Source organism: Thunnus thynnus, chromosome 11 (assembly GCF_963924715.1).
Source record: "Thunnus thynnus chromosome 11, fThuThy2.1, whole genome shotgun sequence".
NCBI classification, from domain to species: domain Eukaryota; kingdom Metazoa; phylum Chordata; class Actinopteri; order Scombriformes; family Scombridae; genus Thunnus; species Thunnus thynnus.
The window spans coordinates 6,373,262-6,397,220 of NC_089527.1; the positions used below are offsets into that span (position 1 = coordinate 6,373,262).

At 43.3% G+C, this 23,959-nt stretch overlaps 2 protein-coding genes across 2 annotated transcripts in view; both read right to left on the minus strand.

The window, feature by feature from the left end:
* The window catches only part of efnb2a (ephrin-B2a), a 29,344-nt gene extending 20,518 nt beyond the window's left edge, over positions 1-8,826 (minus strand). Inside the window, exon 1 of the mRNA XM_067602932.1 lies at positions 7,872-8,826. Within this exon, the coding sequence (XP_067459033.1) occupies positions 7,872-7,984 (113 nt within the window). The 5' untranslated portion in view covers positions 7,985-8,826. The remainder of the gene's footprint in view (positions 1-7,871) is intronic.
* Positions 8,827-13,364: 4,538 nt separating this feature from the next.
* arglu1a (arginine and glutamate rich 1a) lies at positions 13,365-23,598 on the minus strand. The gene is made up of 4 exons (XM_067602933.1): positions 23,045-23,598; positions 18,265-18,490; positions 15,072-15,155; positions 13,365-14,247 (listed from the first exon to the last, which is right to left on the minus strand). Exons 1-4 carry the CDS (start codon positions 23,374-23,376, stop codon positions 14,083-14,085), a joined length of 807 nt encoding a protein of 268 aa, XP_067459034.1. The 5' UTR covers positions 23,377-23,598; the 3' UTR covers positions 13,365-14,082.
* Positions 23,599-23,959: the final 361 nt, after the last annotated feature.

Below are 23,959 nucleotides of genomic sequence, written 5' to 3' on the forward strand. Positions count from 1 at the left end.
CACACCATCCTCTCTATCCTCTCTATTACACGCTTGTATTTTAGCCAGCTGATTTACAGCAAAGTGCTGAATAATAAGAGCAATTCAATAAATGCTGACAAAGAGGAATAAAACAGTTTGAGTGTTGGTTTAAAGATAAACTGCCAAGAGACTGATATTAAGGGCAAATATGAGCAGTTCTGGATCGTCTTGCGGCGAAAAACACAAAAGGGGGGGGCCTAAAGAGAAAAGAAAAAAATGGCGAGGAAACAAGAGAAAGAGATGAAAACAAGAGATTGTCAAGTTAGACACTCATTCATCTGTTCTGCGCCTCCCTCCTGCACTCCGTCGCCGGGGAAAATGTGTGTGTCGGGCAGCAGACACCTGGTCTAATGGCAGCCATTAGAACAAAACACCAGGTACACAAGGTCACCCAGAGCCTACCGCATAGATAGAGAGAAAAGGATGGAAGGGCCAGAGAGAAGAAGGGAGGGGCAGATAACAAATAAAAGCTCGCCACACCACCATCTCATGATTATAAATGCATTTGACCCCCCCTCCACCCTGCTTTCAGGCACACTTGGCCCTTCACCCCTCCTGTTTTGCAACTATCAACCCTTTTCTTTAGTAAGACTCCCCCGCACCATAAATATTCCTGAGCTAAAAGGAACCCAGAGCGCTTTATCACCGAAGAGTCTGCTGCTTGTCCTCAAGTTTAGACATTCAAAAACATTAAAGGAGGTTAAAGAAGAATGTAAACAGTTGCTGATGATCTATAAAGCGAGTGATAAAAAAAAATACGGATAACAGCCATGAAAGAGGTTTACTTAGACTCTGTGTTGATTCCTTAATTAAATACCTTTTACCTCCCACTGTTCTACCAGCGGGACTCCAGAATTTTTATGAACTCTTTAAAGTCTTATTAAAAGTAACAGGAGGATAAACACGTGTGTATCGATAGGTTCTACTCTCCTCTTTTTTAATTATTGTGGTTGTTTTCAAAAAGAATGTCGTAACTTTCGCAGAGTTATAAACTGAAACATCCGTTCAAAAGCAGCTTTACAATATCAATATACACGGTAATAAATATGAAAGTAAATAATGTGAATGTGTATTTAATGATGTGTGAATGTGCTGTATGACATCATAGTAAACAGAATAAAGAAAGTGAGATAATCATGTGTAACTTTCTGACTCACTGGGAGACGCCTTACGTCAGTCAGTCAGGTGACAAAAGTAAAGTCTCAGAGCATTAAAGCTGGAAAACTTCACGCGAAGCGATTAGTAGATTAATTGATTAGTTGATTAAGTCGATTTAAACGATACATTAATCTTTTAAGTCAATTATCAGGTTGAAAAACGGTAAACATTTGCTGTTTTTGGCTCCTTAAGTGTGAAGATTTGCTGCTTTTCTGTGTTTTGAATCAGACAAATAATAAAAAAAAGACATTTGAAGACATAACTTCATGCTTTGTGAACTTGTGACGGACGTTTTTGACTATTTTATAGACTAAACTATCAGTGGACTACTTGAAAACATGAGCGCTACATTAATCAATCATGAAAAGTTGCTAATGTAACGCCTGTGTGTCATCTCCAACGACTCTCTTAGGTGTTTTTCTTTTTTTTCCCCCAGTTTTCTGTCATGTCACGCACCATTTGTGCTTCCCCACAATGAGGGCAACACTCACTGGAAAAAGTGTCCCGCTGTATAATCACTGGAGGTGAAGAGAGCACGAAAAAAAAAAAGGGGGAAAGAAAGAAAGACCTCTCTTCATCCCCTCTCTCTCTCTCTCATCACAGTTTATCCTCCTCTCAGCCCTCCTCCTCCTTCTCCTCCTCCTCCTCCTCACAATCACACACACACACCAACTGCTCTGAGAGAAAGTTAACAGAGAAGCTGAACAGTGCTGTCGGCTCTATCAGCCGGCCTCATTTCTCTCATCTCTAACTACGCTGTCAGGCCATTTGTTGGGAAGGTGAAAACAGCCACAGGTGCCTGAACTCTCTCTCTCTCTCTCTCTCTCTCTCTCTCTCTTTCTTCACAATCTTCTCGCTAAGGAAAAAAAAAATGCTTTTATAATACTAAGAAGGTTTTCATAATAGAACGGGGGGAAAAATCAGACAGCTGCAATTTTCAACTAACAAAAAAAAAGCCCTCACAGCTTTTGTTGGGAAGAAAAAAAAAAAAAAAAGGATTTTAAAGCAATGGCTTCTGCTCATGATTGCTCTTCATAGTCCGTCCACGTCCGCTCGCTTTTGACAGATGGAGTGGAACTTTTAATAATACAGAAACCGAACAAAAAAGAAAAAAAAAAAAAGAAAAAGAGGGAGTTTAAAGTCAAGCGTATGAAACGGTAACACACAAGTGGATGAAATTAGCTTGGTGGGCGTTGTTCATTCCGGTTTCAGGAGGTTTTTATAACCTTCATCTGCCGAGTGGAAGTGAAATTAAGACGGATCTCTCCGCCGTGACGTGACAAACAAGCGCTGACTCGGCCGCACAGGTGGGTGACACTCGGGGGGTGACGTCTGTTTTTCTCGTTTGTCTTCTTCACCTTTTAAGTTTGGTGTCCTTTTTTTAGTGTGTGTGTGTGTGTGTGTGGGGGGGGGTTGGGGAGGGAGGAGGAGAGAGGAAGTGTTTGGGGCAAAAGGAGCAAAGGGAGAGGAAAAAAAAAGAAACGAGGAGGAGGAGAAGGAGGAGGAGGAGGATTGTAGACCTACTTCCTGAGGTTATGACCACTGCATCTGTCACCAGTAATGAAACAACAACAAGTGAGATCTATAAACCTGTTCTCCTCTTTTCCTGGTGTCCTCCTGTCACTGCACATCTCTATATGACCCCTTGATCCCCCCCCCCCCTCTCTCTCTCTCTCTCTCTCTCTCTCTCTCTTTCTCTCTTTCAGACTTTCTATTTAAACCACTGGATTGTTGGATCTGAGTGTGACAAAACAGAGCCACAGCAGCGGTGTAATCCCCCCCCCACACCACCACCACCACCCGTCCGTCCGTCCGTCCAAATATCCCCTCCGTTCTCTTCCTGTGGCCCTGAAGTTATGAGAAAAAAACAAAGTGAAAAGAGGAGGAGGAGGAGGAGGAGGAGGAGGAGGAGGGTGAATATTTACTGCGGATCAAGAGCAACTGTTTGACTCTGGATCCCGGCTGCAATGCAAGGATTCATTAAGGCGGCAGACAAAGAGGCCAAGCCGGAGCGTAGCGAGGGGTTAATCCACCCGCCGATTCTTCACAACGCCCCGGCTTTCGCCCTCTGTCGGCCGAGGGGACAGAGGTCTTTATGCTGACTGTCACCCTATCCTCCCCCTCCCTCAACCCCACCACCACTTCTTCTTCTTCTTCTTCTTCTTCGTCCTCTCCGGTTCTCTGTGTCTGCGCTCCGTGCCTTCAGCCTCTACCTTTCATCCAGTAATCCAGGCCTTTGGGATCTGAGCAGGCCTAGACATAATTACCCTCCTCGCCTCAAGGGGCCCTGATGCTTTCTTCTCTCTTTCTCTCAATTTTCCCACTCTTTCACCCTTTTTTTTTTTCTTTTATTACACAATCTTAATCATCAACTTTTCTCTTGGCAGTAATCATATAAAAAAAAAAAAAAAGACACGTCAACCTCCATAACCCCCCCCCCTCCCTGGCAGGCTTGTGTCGAACACGGCGGGATTTAACTTCTTCGCCTTCCATATTTTTCCTACAGCGAGTCCTCTGTCGTCCTCTCACCCTCGCCGCCGGTCGGTCGATGTAGCTAAATTAAAACAACTGATCTCTCTCTCTCTCTCTGTGTGAGAGAGAAGGGAGAGGCAAAATTAGAGGCACTCCAGGGTTTTTTTTTTTTGTGGAAGAAGAAGAGGGAGGGCATCGTTACGACATTCAGCGCAAGGCCTCATCAGTCATTCATGATGGACCTGCATCTCTCTATGCCCTCCCTCTCTGAAACCCCCCCCTCACCCCTTACATTCACAAAAAAAGGACCCACAGAGGTGCCCCCGTCACTGCCCGGTCACAAAGGGCCTTTGGGCTTCTATGTAATCTCTTAATGAACTGCAGTGGAGGAGAGGGAGCGCTCCTTTTACATAAACCATGTAAAGCAGGCCTCTCTTTTGTTTCTCCCTCCCAACTACAAAATGGATTACCAGAAGAAGGAGGTGTGTGTGTGTGTGTGTGGTGTGTGATGTGATGTGTCTATATATGTGTGTGTGTTGGAGAGACTGGGGTGAGGAGAAGGAGGAGGTGGGGTCATTCTCTCTCTCTCTCTTTTTTTTTTTTCTTGGGAGGTTCATGCATAAGGGCAGTAAAGTAGTAAAGCGCAAACAACAATGAGGTTTAATCGACACAGCCGTGGGCCCTGTGGAGGGTTTTTTTTTTTTTTTAGATAGATGCACACACACACACACATAGAGAGAGAGAGAGAGAGAGAGAGCCTAGCTGTTTCTTTATCCTCTCCCCAGCCTACACACAAAGGCATTAGACTGGCCCGGAGCCTTCACATTTCTAACATTCATCCTTCCTGAATAGTCAAAGAGGACGACTAACACAAACTAAAAGAGAGAGAGAGAGAGAGACGCGGAGGCAGGGACAACTCGGGTCTGTCGAGCATATTGCTGACCTGCTGAATAAAGATATTCACGCTTTTTTGGGGGGGTTCTCTGTTACCGTGGAGGAATAACTAACGCACAGGCATGACGACTTTCAACAACCTGTGAAAAGGAAAAGGAAGAATATTTATCTCATACATACAGCTAGACCCCCCCTCCTCCCTCCTCCTGCCCTCCTCCATCCTGGTCTTGGAAGTTTAGTAATGATTCTCTAAGGTGTCTGCATCTCCTCCTCGGTTATCAGCGGTAATTGAATTCAACAGGAGAAAAGGTCACACTTTTTTTTTGCACAGTGTCTGTCTGAGAGAAGCAGAGAACTTGAACTACAAACTTATTGTTCTCGCTCTGTTCCTGCCTCCATCTGACTAACAAAGGGACATTTACCTTAAAAAAAAAAAAAAAAAAGAAAGAAAAACAGGTCTGGGTGGGGAGGGAGGAGGGGGGGTCACACAATGATATCACTCTCTGGCCTTTTACCTCTGAACTCCTCACCCAGACAGAACGCAAAGAATGCGCACATGCACACGCTAATTCAGCGGAATGCCCGCCCGTCCGCCCGCATTTGTGGCGGCCAGAGGCCTATACTTGCTCCAGCAGCAGAGGGGTGGACGCATTTTCTCTCTCTTTCTCTCTCTCATTCTCCTCTTTTTTCTTTTTCAAAATCAAAACTGACGCGCCAAGTGAAATGACAGACTCATATTTTTCAAGGGCTGCAGATCCAAAATGGAGAGGGTTTCATGTTCTGGCTCTGTGGAGAAAGGTATTTTAAAAAAAGCACTAAATGACTTGTTGGGTGCTCTCTGTATAGAAAACAGGCTTACAGTGAAAGTACCGTCTATACATAGCTGTTGGCTTCTACATCATACTCAGAAAGCGAATGTCTCCTGCTAAAACCATTATGTGGCGTTTTTGTCGTCACTGTCTCTCAAACTCAAATGGCACCATATATGCAGCGGCCTCCACACACAACAACTCACTACATCATGCCTTTTTTTAATCAGAGTATAGAGCACAGCGCCGTTTAGGGCTCATATATGTGCAACAACAACCCATATTAACCTTTAAAATGCGTTTTCCTGCAGCTCTTCTCTCTCCTACCAAGTTATAAGTATGAATTGCTGCGTCATTTGGTGCACAGTCTGGATACAAACGGACACAGATGGCCGTGGCAGTCAAGAGGCTAGAAGGCCGAGTGTGCCGCATATAGAATAAAAAAAAACCCGAAACTCAGTCCCGCAGACGACGCAGCAAATCCCGTCTACACATCTGCTGAAATGCGCGCACACACGCCACAAGTTAACGCTCATTTACAGCAGTTACAAGAAAAAAACCTGCACAGCAAAGCAACAATAGACACCTGTTATGCCATCTTAACCTCTCTCTATCTCTCTCTCTCTCCACTGAGCGTGTTTTAAGAGGGGGGAGGTAGAAAAGAAGAGCTTTCTGGCTGTACTGGAGGGAAGGAAAAGCTGAATTATTGAGCGGAGTTTGGAGTTTGGCCGTGACGAAACGGCCACAAAGAGGGGCGCCCCCCGCCGGGCTGAAACCAGGGGTGTAGAGGAGGAGAAAGACACCTTTTTTTTTTTATTTGCAGAAAAAAAAAAAGAGTTTAACCGCCTTTCTTGGCCAAGAGGAATGTTTGGGAGGCAAATGTAGTCTAGATTATTTTAGATTGGTGGATGTGATATGAAAAACAAAGGCAGGAAAACGAGCATGTTGTTCTTTAGGCCCTGTGGTTGTTTGCCTTATTTCCTTAAGATCGCCCATAAGGAGTCAGAGAAAATGAACTATTTTTAACACACACACAACAGTATGGGACATCCTGCAATCAACAATCTAAACCCCCTGCCCCCCCCTCCCTCTCCAGAACCGCTGCTGCTGAGACGGTTCTATGTTCTGGCTTCTGACAGGAGCTAGAAATGGCTGTAAATGATTGGGAGAGCAGCGGGTCGGGAGGCGCACGAACGCTCTATTAAAAGTTCTTTTTTTTATCTCATAAACCATATTTCCATCGTAAATCCCTCTAAAATGTAGCTCTTTGTTCAGTTAATTATTTCATTCTTTCCGCACAAAGTGTTGGAAACAGCAACAGAGCATCAGAGGCCCCGGTGGAGCGTCCCAGCAGCTCCACCAAGCCTCTGCCTCGTCATGTTCAGCACAACCACCATTCATTCCTCACCCATTTCTCTACATTATGTTCATTATAGAGGATAAAATAACATCCAAATACTGTGCAAATACATCTGCTGGGGTGGGTTAGGGGGGTGGAGGGGGGGGGGGGGGGGGGGGGGGGGGTACGTGGGCCTGCTAATGAGCTCAACACACCTTCAAAGATCTACTGTTTTTAATTGATTCCGAACCTGTTACAGTCAAATATGAATAATAACACGTCTAACCGAAGTTATTAGTATTGACCGAAGAAGCGAAGCGTAAAATTGCCTCCAAAATTCATTTCACTTCAAACAACCCCCCCCCCCCCCCCCCCCCTCCCCCCTCTCCAAAAAAAAAACGTGCCACACATCTCATTAATTCCATATATAATATGTCCACAAACAACATATAATACATTAATCACACAAACTACTGAGCTGTGTTTCCATCTGAAGCGGCTTTGTATAATGTTGAGTGCCACCATAACGCACGGCCGACCGGGCCCTCGCCGTCCACTGCGCGTAAATATTCCCCAACGGCGACAAAACACACAAACAGCACTTCTATCAGTTAAGCAGCCAAAGCGACGAGACGAGAGCTAAATACACTTTCTATGATTCTGACAGGTGTTTTTTTTTTTTTTTTTTGGATGACTAGGAAGGCTCGGATGGATTTTAAGCGTTATTTTTCTCTTATCCAGTGTGTTTAACCTCGATACTTCTCCGTAATAAAACCCTCAAACTCAGTTCAAACAGTGTGGGAGTTAAGCTGCAGCAGCGGGTAGAGAATGATTCGGGATATTTACGTATCATTTAGGTTCTGTGTGAAACCGAGCTGTATTTATTCTGACAAAATCTCTACTTTCCAGACGCGATTCCAACACATCGCCTCTGCGTGTTGTTATAAAAAACTGAATAATATTCAAATTTTAAATGACTCTGAGAGCTCTTTGTTCTAGTGGATGTGTGCTGGATTGAAGAGTTGTGTTATTTTACGCATATGAGCTACGGGCGGGCGGGCGACATTAAATTGCCTGATTTTTCTACGGAGTCTGGCATGAAATCGTCTCTCCACACACGGCGGAGCGTATACGGCACTACGGGAGCCAGTAATCAACGCGGTTTGTGTTCCACTTACTTGATGTTTGTTGTGTTCCAGTAGATGGACTCCAAGATGAGCGCCCGGCACAAGTCCACTTTGAAGGCAATAAACAAAACTCCAAAATAATATCTCCACATCGAGTCCCCCATGGTTAGCCTGCGCGCCTCCGGTTGGCTGCACAATCCCCGTCTCAGAAAAAAAATAACCAGATATGTATGTCCCACAAAAAGAAAAAAAAAATCAGAGAGGACAAACGCTCCAGAAAAGGGCTGACCGCGGCAATTTCTTCACCTTATATCCCGATCCAGATGGGGGGGGGGGGGGATGCGCACAAACCCAGACACGTACTAGAGCATCTCCAGATGAGAGACCTGCTCCAAAAAGCCAAAAAAGGCGCACGGCAGTAGTTCATTCAGCAGACAGTGCGTTAGTATTCTCCCCTGTTTAGAGCGCAGACTTCAACCCCGCTGCAATAGGCTACATTCCTCACAGGAAAGGAAAGAAAAGTGGTGTTGTCCACTGTGAACCGGGCGGCAGATGGAAATCAATACCTACAAATATAAATCCCTCTGCGTTATAGTCCAGCAGTGCTCGCCAAAATCCACAGCAGCAGCAGCAGCAGCAGCAGCAGCAGCAGAGAGGACAGTGATGGCTGGTGGTGGAATGGTGAGATATTCCCCTTTCAGCTGGTGCTGGTGGTGGTGAGCAACAAACTGTGGGTGACAGCAGCAGCAGCAGCAGCAGCAGCAGCAAAATGAGAAGGGCGAAACAATGAGGTCGGATGGTCAAAATTAAGAAAATGATCAAATATGAGAATGAAATAAATCAAAGGAGCTGGAATGGAAGTTCTCATACTAAGAGGTCCCCCTCCTCAAAAAAAAAAACAAGTGCTGCGGCTGAATCCTGCAGATCCGTTCCCCCCTTAAAACGCCCGCAGACAACGCAGGGATGAAGCCTCAGCTCTGCTCCGAAACCTGGATGGAAAGTAACTGCAAGGGACCGCGACTGGGAATATTTGGTGGAGCTGGTTTTACCCAGGCCCCGCCCCACAACGCCTCTGATTGGTCCCTCGGCGGAGAAGTCAACAGGAGCTCTGCTGTCAGTCAAACAGGGCAACTGGTTCAGTACGGTCACTAGTGGTGAGCAAAATGTGGAGATTATAGTTGAATCCCACTTTTTTTTTTTTGGTGAAAAGGCAGGTGCACGAATAAGACTTCAACCTGAGTATATTATAACATAATAACAGTGTCAGAAATTATAATACACAATAGTACCTGAAGTGATATTACACAACTATATCATTATTTATAATTATAGTCCAGTAATATATAAAAAGATGAGTGAAAAGAATACATATCGGTGCGTCCTGTTACTTCATCAAACCAGACTTTATGTATATTAAATATTTTATTCATCATAAAAGCATCATAGCTTTCAAACAACATATATCGTGCACTTCTCGCGCGTTTTGTAGTTTCTGTAGATGGTCCCGTTATGAAAAAAAAAAAAACCCGAGGAGACATTTGGAGCCATAATGAGCTCATAGAGAGGATCCACAGAGCTGCATGTCTCCATTCACTGCGCTGCAAAAAGCACCTCAGCTTTTTCTTTTCTTCCAAAAGGCAAGAGCGCCCACTAGCGGAATAAAAAATCCGCTTCATAGACAGCCGAGGAAAGTCAGAAACAATCGAATTATGTTTTATTTTACATGTTAAAAAACTGGAAAAAATCACAAAATACTACTTTTTAATTTACTACAAATAAAAAGGAACATTGTAGTATTTATATCAGATGTTGTTTTCAAGCACAGATGTAGTTTTAAAGAGGAAATTCACATGTTCTTTAAACTTTTTAGTAGTTAAAAAACAAGACTTTGCTTTTTCACTTTTTCCCTTAATTCTCCTTCTATCGAACTGTATCGACATGATTATTGACATTATTAAATTATATTGCTTTATAATCGCTCCTCGAGCTGGTTAAACTTTTTTTTTTACAATTACATTAAAGTTCCTTCAAAGCCTCGTTGAAATAGCACACACAGTCACACTCAGTGCAAACACTCAGTTTTAGTCAATGGCCTCTAATTTAACGAGCTCACACACTTACACACACACACCTCTGATAGATTACAGCTCCGAGGTTTGAACGTGTGAAGTTTTGACACTTTTTAACGACTTAATTCGATCAGGCTGTTGTTTTTTAAAAGGCAGTCGCTGTGGATTGAGCCTGTTTGCTTTTAAGCTTGATAATCAAGCTGATAGCCTGTAACACCGGGAAGATAATTGACGAGTCCCGATTCCTCTTCTTCTTTTCCTGACCTGGAATAAACACGGAGGAGGAGAAGAAGAAGAAGAAGGGGGGGGTTGCACACACACAAGAGGCTTCACTCACCGCAGACTGGATGTTTATTGCAGCTGCGTGGACATTTCATTAATTTAATTCAAAAAGGAGGGTTAAAGGAAAGGCAGGAGGAGGGGGGGGGGATGTATTCGATTAACAAGACTGACATGTGGGCCCCTACGGAACCTTCTCTAAATATTTAAGTTTATTCTGGCTGCAGATGAAGGAGAAATCTTTAAAATATTTCTATAGAATGTGTCTAATAAGTTTCCTGAGATCTTTTAATGGTATTTAATGTGATGTTTTTGGGGCTTGTAAGTTGACTTTTTGTTGTCTCCACATTGTCTGTCTGTTCATATGTGGTATAAATAGTGTAATAATGTCTTTAAACAGTTGTTTAATCGGCTAAATGTTCCTATAACGCACCGTTTTTTTTTTTTCTTGTGGTCATTTAAAGTGTCTTTGACAGTTAAGTGTGAGTGAAACTATCGTCAACTCAGCGTCACTAGGTTTATATTTTAATTTCATGTCATGTTGTGTAGTTTTGTTGTGGCTCTAAAGTGTATTTTAAAGATAATCACACAGGCTCTTTATTTATAAAAAAAAACTTCCTTCCTGCTTCTTCGTGGCTAAAAAACAAACAAGTCTTCAACCCGTCGGCGCTGTGATTGCTGCGGAGCGTCTTTCCTGTAGATCAGCCCGGCTGACAAAAGAGATGGGAAACACACACACACTCTCACACACTTAAACACACACATTTAACTGTGAATCTTTGAGCTTGACAATTACAAACAAGACAGAATTTGGACTTTATTCTACTGTTGTTCCTTTAATGTGAAAAGATGAAGCAAAGGGAAATTCTCCTGATGACACTTTGTTCATTTAATTTAATGGCAACAAAAAAGTAGTGGAAAATATTTGCAAGAAAGTATTTTAGTTTGAAAAACTAACAAACTAAAACCTAAAAAAATAACTTTAATAATAATACTAGTAATAATAATAATAACAGCTCAAACTATGCTGCAAGAATTCATTCTCATTTACTTAAAATAGGAAAAAATTAAAACTATTTCCCAACTTGACTTCATTTTTCTTTAAAATGTAGTTTGTGTGTAGAGAATAAAGTGAAAGGCAGCTTTGTTTTCACCCACTGAATCCTGCGTGTTTTAATGACCGGACTCCGCTCAGCTGTGCGGGGCTGGAGGCTGCAGCAGCAGCAGCAGCGGGGCAGGCAGCGGGGCAGACAGGCCGCCGGTGGAGCCGCGGCCCGCCGGGCACCGGAGCCCGTGTTGACCTCTTCACTTTTATGTGCTGTGGTTGTGCAGCAACACTTTAATCCGAACATAACTTGACAAGCGGGTCATATGTGTTGACATTTTTTTTTTTTTTTTTTTAGAAGGAAAAGTCTTAATAGGAAAGATAATTATCAGCAATCTGCGGTGCATGACAGTCCTTTAATAATTCATCACATAATCAAACATTCAAATCTTCATCCATCACTGCTTCACTTGCATCCTTTAAACGTAGCTGTCAGCTGCAGTCAGACTCATTCTGCTTGCATGTTTTTTTGCCTGTTAAATCAAAACTGCTTCACACACAACTCACATCCGTGTGTGTGTGTGTGTGTGAACTCATCTGTCATCGACCTCTTGTGCACAATAGGAAGGCGACGTGCTCGACTCACGGTCTGTTTGCGGTGATCTCACTCTTTTGTCACATCAGCATTCACTCTCTGGAAAAACAAAAAGCAGCGGCTGCAAAGCAGGAGAAGAGTCTCAAACCCGGAGCTGCCAGCTAATTATGCGCTGTTATTACAGGGGGATTTCGTTTAACTTGACGTTGATGTATTGCTCCCCGCACGGCTTTCTGGGTAGAGAAATGTATTGTGGTGGTGCTGACAAAAAAAAAACCTCAAAACGGTGCCAGTAATGCCATTGAAATTCGTCATTGACCAGGTCAGATGACTACTAATTTAAAAGGACTGTGTAGAGTGACTTCAATTTGAATTAAGGCCACGCGGAGCAGCGACTGAACCTTCTTAATGAAACCAGTTCAGAGTAAAAACCCGCCTTTTTACCAGGTGGGTTCACTCTTCATCTCTTCCCTCTGTTATTTGTAGTTAAACCCAATAATATAATAAAATATGAATATCACACACACATACACATAAACATCAGTGGAGGCATTCGATGCATTTATTGAACTGTTCAGTCCCTTGACAATTGGGAGGGGGGGGGGAGGGGGGATTACATGACAAATTCAAAAATCCCTCAACATAACAAAAAAAGTCATTATACCCACCTGAGGTCAGCCTGTCGGTCACACACACACTTCCTCATTCACTCACACACACACACACACACACACACTCACACACATAAACACACACACACAGCTGACCTCAAACCTTATCTTACCTGAACTTGTCCATCCTCTACGAATCAAAGACTTACCAAGTGAGGCGGCTCGCCAAGTTAACTTACTACTACAGAACTCTGAGACACAACATGGTTTGTATGGTTGGGGGGTGTTTTTTTGTTTGTTTTTGTACAATTCACTGTTTTTCCGCCCCCCTTCCCCCACCTGACCCCACCCCACCCACCCAAGACAAAAAAATAATAAAATAAAAGCTCAAGTATTTAGCATTACTGTGACTCTTCTAAGTGTGGATCAGTTTCATAAACACAATCAAACTTTTTGAGGAGTGGGAGTGGAAGTCAGCACACATCACAGCAAGGGCTAATAACATTACATCATACAGGAAATGTCCTCTCTCTCTCTCTTTTTCCTCCATTACCCACAAGTCCCCCCCCCCCCCCTTTATCACAGATGAGACATCCTGCGGTGGGTTTGTGGTTCAGTCATGGGCAGTTTGGGAGTTGAGCTTTTGAGTTCACCTGTACACGCAGAAGCTTCAAAATCTAAACTTTATTGTTTCCTTTCAGAACGACATGCTGGTTATGTTATGAAAGAAATCCAACGCGAGGTGAGGGCACGAGGAAAAGACGTTGAATATATATATATATATATATATATGTATGAACAGAGCTCATTGGTGGGAGGAAGAGGAAGTGAGGAAGACACAAACCTGTCGACTGGACGGGAAGTTAACTGTGCTTTTTTAAAAAAGGGGGCTGCGCTGTGATTTGTCACCGCCGTGTCAGCCCGCTTTAGGAATCTTATTTAAAAAAAAAAAAAAAAAAAAAAAAAAGTGAAAACAGGAAAACCACAAGCCAACTCCCAAACTGCACATAAGGTTGTGTTTTTTTGTTTTGTTTTGTTTTTTTTTTACAGAAAGCTGAACTAGACAAAGTCACACTTATTCTTCTATATCAGGGACTGACGGCGTTCTATCGTAGTTGCTGGCTGTGTAGACATGAGAAGATGAAGAGCAGAGGAGGTGCACAGTGACTCGCTGTTACACCAGAGTTAAGACTTTTAAAGGGGGAGGGGGGGGCGAGGGACATGTTATAGCATTCTACATCAAAAGTTCAAGTTCCCTAAAAATGAAAATAAAACTGAGAAGAAAAAGAAAAAAAAAAAACAAAAAAGCACAAATAAGAGTCATCTGTGCGGTGAGGATGAGGAAGGATGTGGAGGGAGCAGTCAGGTCCTTCGAAGAGGAGGGGAGGGGGAGGGGGGGGGGATGAAGAGCGTCCTCCTCTTCAAGACCAGGCGGGGGCCTTCACATGGACGAGCAAAGTTTTCACACCGGGTTGCGCCCCCCCCCCCGCTTTTTTTTTTTTTTTCCATCCTTCTTCGGCACTTCCAAAACGAAGCGAGCGTTCCACAGAGGAGGAGGAGGAGGAATAGGGGTCGATGGAAAGGGGTAGGGGGGGTGATGAAGGCAGGGCGTGATATGTGGACGAAAAGGGGGTTGGGGGGAGGGGGGGGGAGCAAAAGTCTCTCATTCGGTGGCCTTGAGGGAGAAGGAGAGCTTGGGCCTGGACTTGCCCTTGCCGAGGATGATTTTCTGCTCTTCCTTCTGCTGCTTTTGACGGTCCTGCTCCAGCTTCATGCGCTCCTCGTGAATCTTTCTCTGCTCCTCCACAATACGCAACTGATCCTCGGCCTGTTCGTCAAGGGGGGGGGAGGAGGAGGAGGGAGAAAAAAAAAAAAGCAAACACACAGAGCAGAAACAATAAGAGAGGTCAGACAAGGACACAAGGAGACAATGCCCTTTAAAAGCCAAGTGACCACAAATTACTGGCATTTTCTTTATCCCTCCGCTTTAGACGCACATTACAACGTCTGCTTTTCTTTTTTTTTCTTGTGCGTGTGTGCAGCTGTTTACTAAAGCCTCAGCTTGTCCGAATCAAGCCTGAATCAAATAAACACCGCTTTATATATTAGTCAGACTTAAGCTTATATAGCCAACAGGAAAAAAAAAAAACACACAGAGGATTGTTAACCACGACTGATAACCATCAATTCAAAGCCACTTAATAGAAGCAGATTCTTGCCAAAACGCTATTAAGTTATTCAGTCATGTTGTGCAGCGAGTGAAAGCCTTAAGGTCTCAATCAGTGGAAGGACGGAGATTTGTGATTAAAAAGACAGATAACTGACGTTAAAAGCGTATAAACTGGACGTGATGTGCGACGCTTTTCCTGACTGCAGTTAGAAGTTCCTTTAGAGAATCAGGATGGTGCAAAAATTAGGAACTCCGTCCTTGTTTTTAGGGGTTTTCTAACAACATTTAAGTGTCGTGTTAACATGGGGACGAATGGTGTTAGTCGTTTTGTATGTGATGTAGAGACAGCATGCGAAAAACATGTAAATTGAGGGTTATGAATCTGACAGAAATGTATCCAAAAAAGAGGCAGAAAGGGTTTTTGTGTGTGTGTGTGTGTGTGTGTGTGTGTGTGTGTGTGCTGTTCACAGAGCAGGGCGTACCAGTTTGGCCTGAGCTTCGGCGATCTTGCGGTTATTCTCCTCCAGGATTTTTTCCAGCTCCTCCCGCTTAGATTTTTCTTCCTCCTAGACGGGTGACACGGTGCCATGTTAGCGCACGAACAGGCTACAGCCACAAAGCACTTTATGTACATACATACACACGCTTGGCCTCTAATTGTCACACACACACACACACACACATACACACACGCACTCGCCACCAACACACACACACACACAACTAACTCATTACACCACAGAGAAGTTTGTTTAGCCTCTTGCACATGACCACACTGTGGCATTCTTTGCAGTCAGCCTGAATTGTTTTAAAAATACATAGTGGGGGCACAAAGCATAAAGAAACTGTGGGGGGAAAAAAATGAACCCTCTATTATTTTTTTTATTTTTTCCCCCTCCCTCTACTGCTGTTAATACCCTCCTAGAGAAATTTTTAAAAAAAAGCGAAGCCACACCTAGGGGCGCTCGCTGCCATTATTGTGAAGGAATTAAGATTTAAACACAAAAGAGTTTCCAAAAAAAAAAAAAAAAAAAAAAACCCACTCATCACACTCATAAATAGAAGACAGATATATTAAAAATGACAGACAATACAATCTAGAAGAAAATACAATGGCTGGGTTTTTTTTTTTTAACATCATTATAAGCAAGAGGAAAAAAAGGATACAAATAAAGGAGGGAATAGTTTTGGCTCACCAATGCACGTATACCTACGCATTTTCCTTGCCTGTGTACCTACACAACTGGTGAAAGCATTCGGCATTAAACGGTTGAATATTTACTGTCTCGTCCGGACTGTGTGGCCCCTGCAGAGACAGAGAAGCGCTCCTGGGGTTGGGTGGGTGGGTAGGTAGGTAGGTATGGGGGGACTCTGCCGTACTGCGCCCGCGGCATTCCTCTTTATAACTGATCACTGTACTTGCTTAGCCTGCGCCTGCAGCCACAGCTCACAATTCATTTCTTTTTTTTTTGTGTGTGTGTTGTTGTTGTTTTTGTTTTTTTTTTCCTTTTTCTTTACAGTGGATGAGTCCCCACTGAGACGATAGCAGAGCGAAGGAGGCGAGTACAGTACAAAGGAGTTGTGTCTGCGTGTGTTCGAGGAGGACCGGATCACGGTACACTTACAGTACAGGACACAAGTCACGGCTGAGCTGACAGGCTGCAGGCCAGCTCGAGGGGGGGTTCAAGTGCTAGTTAGGAAGGTGGTGAGTTGTGTTTCCAAAAAAATAAAAAAAAAACAACACAAATGTATTCAACAAATAACAATATTAAAAAAAAAAAAAAAAACGTAGCAGCAGCCCTATAGGAGAAGCAGGTCATGAGAATAAAAAACACAGTACATTTGTTTTTCTTGGGAAGAAAAACTGTATAAAATAAATATTATATAACAGATAAAAAAAAGGTTAGACCAGAGATAGTTAACCTTGTCATACAGGAAACAGGAAATGTAGAGGTCCGTCATTATGTATCCCAGAGCTGATGACGTCTAATAAAAAGATGCTCAAAACAAGGATTGTTAAAGGGAAGGTTAAAGAAAAAAACCTGTACAGGACAAACCGTCTGTGAGTTCAAAACAATTGTATAGAACATTTCTGCACATCAGATTTCTTTTTTGTGTGTGTGTGTGTGTGTGAGAGTTAACAGGAGAGACAGGAGATCTCTACTCGTGTGTTTCAGAAAAAGGACTGGACTGGAGGAGTGGGTGACATTATACGCTTATCCAGCTAAATACTTAAAAGAGGCTGGCCCTTTCACCCCTGCCGGTCCCGCTCGGTAAAAAAACAGAGTCTAAGGCCTGAGAGAGAGGAGGATTTAGAAAGAGCAGAGTGGTAGCGACAGAGCATAAGGCAGGAGAGGAGGGAGAGGGGGGAGGTAGTGGGGGGGGGGGGCTGAATAAGTCCAAGTAGGCAAAGGAGGCGCGCTCGGACTACATTTCTCACCCTATTAGTACCGAGTCACTGGCTGCTCCCTGTGCAAGTGAGGGTCACTAGGCTTTATCTGCTCCACTCATTCACAATACATTATTACTGTAGTGTAAACAAACCCGCTTTTCATAATGAAGCCCGGGGACGAGAGGGGGCATGGGGGGGGGGGGGGGGGGCACAGGGTTTGTCACACAGCTGTCTACCATAAACTATAAAAAAAAGTTCCTTTAAGAACTGTATAATGTTAAAGAAAAATCTCTGACTATGTGAAGATGTGTAAGCTCGATTTTAGGCCTTTGGGGGTAAAAAAAAAAAAAAAAAGGTCAGTGATGGACAGATGGTGACTGTAAAACAGAAGTGTCATGTTGAGAGGAGAGCTCTTTATTACATACATAAAAACGGAGATTATTACATATTTGTAAGTAAAAGATCAAAATGAACCGGTGGTTACAAAAAAAAAAAAAAAATGGAGTCAGTTAATTGTTTTAACCCCGCCATGGTAAAACTCTCACTGACCAGTTAGGAAATCCCCCCCCCCCCTCCCCTCTAGACGCCAAAAATGTAACTGTTGTTTCAATGACTTGAAGTATGAATCAGGGAATATTTATACATAAAGCCCCTGATATTCCCATAGTTCCAGCTTCTCTTTGCAATACCTGGAGGTGGATGTGAGAAAATAAATAAAGTTTGTATATTTTGGAGGCTTGGAGACAAAAGTTTCTTTCATTTGTATAATTTGCAGCCTGGTTCTCACATGTCCCCCCCCCCCTCCTCCCTCCCGAGTGAGTAACGTGGACTTGCAATAGTAAGAAACGATCATATAAACATGAACGCAGCTACACGCATACATAATCTTAATTAGAAGTGATGCACAGACTATTTTTAACAAACTACATGGAGCGCTTGATTAGTCAAGAGACTCTCAGATTGGTTCCTCTGGCTCTATATTATGTTTTTTTATGCTGTGTGCACTTTGTTAGCATTAAATACATTATTTCCCAGCAGGACGGCCACTTCCAGGTACTGCGTCTCCCCTCACTGCAGTGAAACTTGTACCATGGCTGAGTTACGTTCTGAAAAGGTAAAAAGGGAAAGGGGGGTCCCCTCCACCTCCACCGTCCCCACGTGTCCCCGTAGAAAGGCACCAGTCAGAGTGGGTGACTGGGAGGGGAGATGAGGACAGAGGGGGTAAGGGGTCGGGGAGATATGGAGGGAAGGGAGGGGCTGCGTTCCAAACGACCGAGCGTTACCTCTCTGGCCTTCTGCGCCGCCAACTCGGCCTGCCGTTGCCTCTCCAGCTCCTCCAGCAGCTGCCGCTCCATGATGCGCTTCGCCTCCTCGACGCGCCGCAGCACCTCCCGCTCAATCTCGTCCTTCCGTTTCTCCAGCTCCTCCTCTACCCGCTTGGCCACAAGCTCCTCCACTCGCCGCGCCGTCTCCTCCTCGATCAGCTTCTCCTCTATCTCCTGCTGGCGGCTGGAGGACAGCGGAGAACAGATGAAGGGAGGGAAACGAAACAAAGTAAAGACACATATAACACAAAACTAGAACAAGAACAGAACAGCGTTGTGTCGTCATCATGTCGCTCTGATCGTGATCTCTGCCAGACCTTTAAATTACATGTGGTGTCACAGCTCTTAACATTTTTGACTTCGGTCTATAGCGGGCTCACTTCGTACAAATTTCCACTGTGCCCTCAGCAGGGCCGACCACAGGGCCGTAACATCCTGGGTCACTGCGGTCACTCCCCGTTGAGTGCAAGACCTCATGGTTGGGCCCTTTGTAAGAGTAAAGCCAAGCAAATTTGTCTTCAAGACAAAACTGATTGGTTCAATATGTGTGTATCATGCAGGAAACTGCAGGGAAAGAGCCATTTTTTAAACCTTTGCTATATTAAACTGTCAGTAGTTATAGATCCTGTGAAACACGGCTTTCCAGAAAGTTTTGTTTCACTGTGAATTTTTACTTTCATCCAACAGCAAAGAGTTGCAGGAAGAAACTGAGCTTTAAATAAACATTTTTCTTTCTCTTTGTGAAGTTTAACTGGTAACGGGATTCCAAATTTACAGTTTGATTAAGATCCATCAACACATCCGTTGCATCGTTTCATATTAGAATGAAAATATTTGATTACACTGATTTCTGGAAAGTGCATTCTTGATTCAAAACCAACTCAACCAATTGAATGAATAGCCAAGGGACACAATTTCCAGTGTGTTGCTCCAGTATACCGTGTGCCAAACCAATCACTGGTGTCCTTATTCCACTGAAATACAATATGAAAGATAACTGACAGATAAGATAAATGGTCCGCAGCCTCTTTATTATTTTAAAAAGTTAACCGCATTAATTAATGAAGAACTTAATTAATTTGAAAGCATCTTACAGTCTCCTGCCTGTATGAGAATAACAAAACGAGAGGGGAGGTCGACTGCTCCGCTGTGTTAGTATTAACGTCACGTCGTGGCGGAGGAGAGCAGCCTCTCTGCTGCTCTGTTCGCTCTGGGGAAAGACGTCGCCGTCCAGGGCGCTGAGCGGCCGCAGGGTTTCTGCAGACTCAGTTACTTTCTTCACCTCGGAGTTGGTTTAAGTTGTTTAATGCTGCAGTGTGTGTGTTGGTCAGCTGGTCTTGTTTGCTGCTCTTCTCCATTAACTTAAGTCTCTGGGTGACGGCGTAGAAAGTTAACAATATACTACAAAACATGCTTCTAACCGCTGCCTTTTTTGAAGACAGCTGAAGATAGCATGTGCAAGCTGTAGGCTGCCCTCACAGTTGAGTTCCACCTTTTTCATTTGGTCATGTTATTAACTAACATTTAAGAAAATTGATTTGTGAATCGATGCAGAATCGTCTCCCGCCCCCCCCCAACAATTAGTATCTGTTTTTTGTCAGTACAACACATTTAAATGAAAGGACAGATGGTAAAAGAGCAACAGTGAACTGCAGAGCTGCAGGTGACAAGTGCGTACTGCATTCTGGGCGAAGCTCTAACCTTTTATCAAGCCATTTGTGTTATATGGAAAAACACTCCCGTCGTGCCCGTATCATTACAGCTGCTTACTGCAGAGCCCAGTGCAGGTAGTTAAAATAAGCCTGTCCCATTCAGCAGCACTTAAGCCTTAATGTAAATGGAGGTCACCTGTCTTCCTGTTTACCTGTTGAAAACGCTTGTTAAATTGACCTTTTTTTATCCAATTGTACTCTTAACAGGAAGCCATTAAGATTTGGGAAGTGTGTTGTCACATCGCTTCTGGCACCGCTGTAAACACACAACATAACCCCCCCGGATTTGATTTCATTCTGTCAGCCACTGAGAAACCAGAGACCCTAACCCAACCCAGGCCCGAGTCCTTCCTTATCTAACAGTGTCTGTGTCTTGATATTTACATTTGTATGCCTGGTTAAGTGGCCCTGTGGCTATTAAGCAGTAGAAAAAAGAGGCACTCAGGAGGCCAGCAGGTGTGGGACTGTGGCTCAGATTCTCAGGTGCTTGTGTGCCTCTGGCTACCACACACACACCTTCACAATAGCAGCGTCCCTGTCTGACAGACACAACCTGCCAGCAGACAATAAACGGGCCACGGTCATTATGTGTGTGGCAACCACTGAAGTGTTTTAGGATGCAGAGCTGTGACGGCGTTGCACTTATATAAGTCCCTCCTGAAGTAGGAAATATATGTCTGCAGCAGCTGATCCAACCGTTGTTGTATAGTCACATCTTTAAATGTCAGTAAAAGTACATTGCTGAAAGGCTGCTACCAACTATTATCTACATACTGATTTATACACTTATTTCAATTTTTCAATTAATCTCCAATATCTACTATATATCCTACGGAAAACCTTTAAAATTTATGGCATTAAATTGTTTTTCTGAGGTTGTAACTAACAAATGTTTGGTAGATTTGGTCAAAAATGACTTACACAATAGAAAAAACTATCAAAACTGTTATGAATTTTTTTCTGACCACTGAGCTGTTGGTTAACAAATTAACCGACGTTATCAGCTAGTGTTTCTCCAATCAAGTTTTTTTTGGCCGCAGTCTCGTTCAAAGTCCTTTCATATTGGGCACCTGCTGATCCCAAGTCAATCAGATGCTTATATTTACATAGCAGCAGAAAATATGCAATGATCTCCTGTCTCTTTACGGCCCCCCTCCCAATGTTCCCACTCTGTTCTGATTGGCCAGCTTTCTGGAAGCCCGCCAAGGGGCAGCGGTATCAGTCGTGTTGAGTTACCGTTAATGAAAACCTAACATTTCCTGCTTTATATTAAAAGTTTTTAAATGACTAAACAGGAGACTTTTATTATGAAGAATTTACAGGAAAAGAAACTTGTTTCTCACTGAATTAGCGGCGCTCCATTAGCGGTGCTAACAACCTGTCGACACAATAAGATAGAGATATTTGGAACTTTTTGTTCAGCGAATCAGTTATCGGAAATAATGCAGGGAGGAAGAGTACGAGCAGAAACAGCCACAGTGATGATGATGATGTTTGATGAAAAGCTGCAGATGACTAGTATACTCCCAACAGGTAAACTACTTATTTTACTTTGCTCTGCTGTGTAATGGAAAAACTTGAGTCATGGGTCAGCGTGAATAGCTTATTATTACTTTGTTATTTATAAAGTCCCCACTCTCCACTCAGAAATATGTTTTTCTTACTCATTCCTACAGTTGTGGATGTTTGAGCTTCACTGTGCAGAATAATGTCAGTGCAGAGTTTGATACTTGAAGGCTGTTTTCACATTTATCCGCTGAAGGAGGAAAGTTTCTCTGTGCTCACTGAAAATCTGATTTTATGGGGGGGGGTCTACAGTCGTGATTTATGACATCAAAACAAGTTTGTAAGCCAATCCTGGACCAATAGATATATATATATATATCCAACAGACAGAAGTGTGATGTGGAAACTTGAAGCCTCCAGTGAATGGACTTTACAGTGAAGTACGAGGCATCTTGTATCCAGCAGTTTAACTTCTGAAATAAAAATATATTTACATTTTCATAGATTCTGGAATTTTTAATGAGGGAAAAGGAGCAGGTTGGATTTTAAAGTGGTAATTATACTTTTTTTTTGTGGAAAAACCATATCAGTCACACATTACTAATACATGTTCATGTTTCAAGAAATATAAAAACATTGTCCTTTGAATAATAGTTTGTATCTGATATGCCTTTTCCACAAAAAATCAATTACCTAAACAGAAATTCTTAAAATATATTATTTAAAATATGTACATTTTTAAAAGCTGAACTGCTGGATACAAGATGCCTCCTGCTTCACTGTAAAGTTCATTCTCGGTGTACGTGCACTGGAGGCTTCAAGTTTCCATATCACACTTCTGTCTGTTGGACATATATAAATATCTATTGGTCCAGGATTGGCTCCCAACTTGTTTTGATGTCATAAATCATGACTGTAGACCCGCCCCTTAAACTCAGATTCTCAATGAGCACATAGAAACTTTCCTCCATTGGCGGATAAATGTGAAAACAGCCTTCAAGTATCAAACTCTGCACATACATCATTCTGCACAGTGAAGCTCAAACATTCAACTGTATGAACAAGAAGAAAAATGTTTTTTTGTGTGGAGGGGGACTTTAAGTTTGAAGGTCTGAAAACAAGTCATTAATTACACAGCCAATACAATCATATCATTTGTAGAAGCTCTAAATCAAAATTCAAGCAAAACTGTATTTTTCATAATGTCAATTATCTTCAAATCCAAACTTCCTCTTAATTAAGTTCAACCCTGAGCTGTGCCCCAGATAGAAAGGTGAGCTGCCCCCCCGACTGCACCGGTATGATGATGATGATGATGATGATGATGATGATGATGATTGTCCCCGTGCAGTCAGGGCCTGCAATCCTGCAGAGCCTGCAGCCTGCAAAGTCGAGCTAACGTGATGTGTACAACTGAATACAGCTACCTAGCATGTTAGCTTAGCACACACTGCAGTTTAGACCTGGTACCGTTACATAACATCACTGTTATTGAGTCTCTCATTAAAATATACACTCACATCTTCCTTTGTCTCTCCATCTCGAGCTTCCTCTCTTCCTCCTCCTTCCTCTGCTTCTCGTCCAGCGCATTTCTTTTGCTCAGAGTCCGGCCGAAGATGTCGATGCGCTCCGGCGGCGAGGCAGCTCTGTCTCTGCGGGACGAGGCAGTGGTAGACCGGGAGCGGGAACGAGACTCTCTGCGTCGGTTCCTCTTCGATTCTCGGGACTTGGACCGCTTCTTAGACCTTTCCCTGTCTCTGGACCGCGACCGAGACCGGCTCCGTTTCTTGCTGTGCTTGCTGCTTTTGGAGTGTTTGGACCTGGACGAGCTGCGGCTCCGGGAGCGGCCCATGTTAACCGCTTACACCAAACTGCTGTCTTATGGCTGATATATGGCTAATATCTGAAATCCCGCTCCACCCGCTCCTCTTTAAACTTGTTGTTGACTATAACTGACCAAGTGTACTTGCTTCAACGGTTGTATTTTGTAGAAATAATCATGCGAAAGTGGTTGTTATGTTGCCCTACTAACTCGATATAAAGAAAGATGGCGGTGTGTCGAGTTTCTAGTTTCCCAGCATGCACCGCGGGACTCGGTGTTTTCCGGCGGTCTTCGGGATTGGCCAGTCGAAATCCGAATGAACCGTCTGGAAACCCAGACAGTAGTCAACAAATGGTACAAGTGAATGAAGTATTTAGATCCTTTAGTTAAGTAAAAGTACCAATACAGCAATCTAGAAATACTACATTACAAGTAAATGTCCTGCATGAAGAATCCTACTGAAGTAAAAGTACACAAGTATTATGAGCTTGATGTAGTTAAAGTATTGCAGTAAAAGTACATAAGTATTATGAGCTTGATGTAGTTAAAGTATTGCAGTAAAAGTACATAAGTATTATGAGCTTGATGTAGTTAAAGTATTGCAGTAAAAGTA

Excerpts from the sequence above, each read along its gene's own strand:
- arglu1a (XM_067602933.1), bottom strand. The coding sequence starts at position 23,376 with ATGGGCCGCTCCCGGAGCCGCAGCTCGTCCAGGTCCAAACACTCCAAA. Across the intron at positions 15,156-18,264 it reads CGGCGCAGAAGGCCAGAGAG|GAGGAAGAAAAATCTAAGCG; the intron begins GTAACGCTCGGT and ends TCACCCGTCTAG. Across the intron at positions 14,248-15,071 it reads CCGAAGCTCAGGCCAAACTG|GCCGAGGATCAGTTGCGTAT; the intron begins GTACGCCCTGCT and ends CTTGACGAACAG.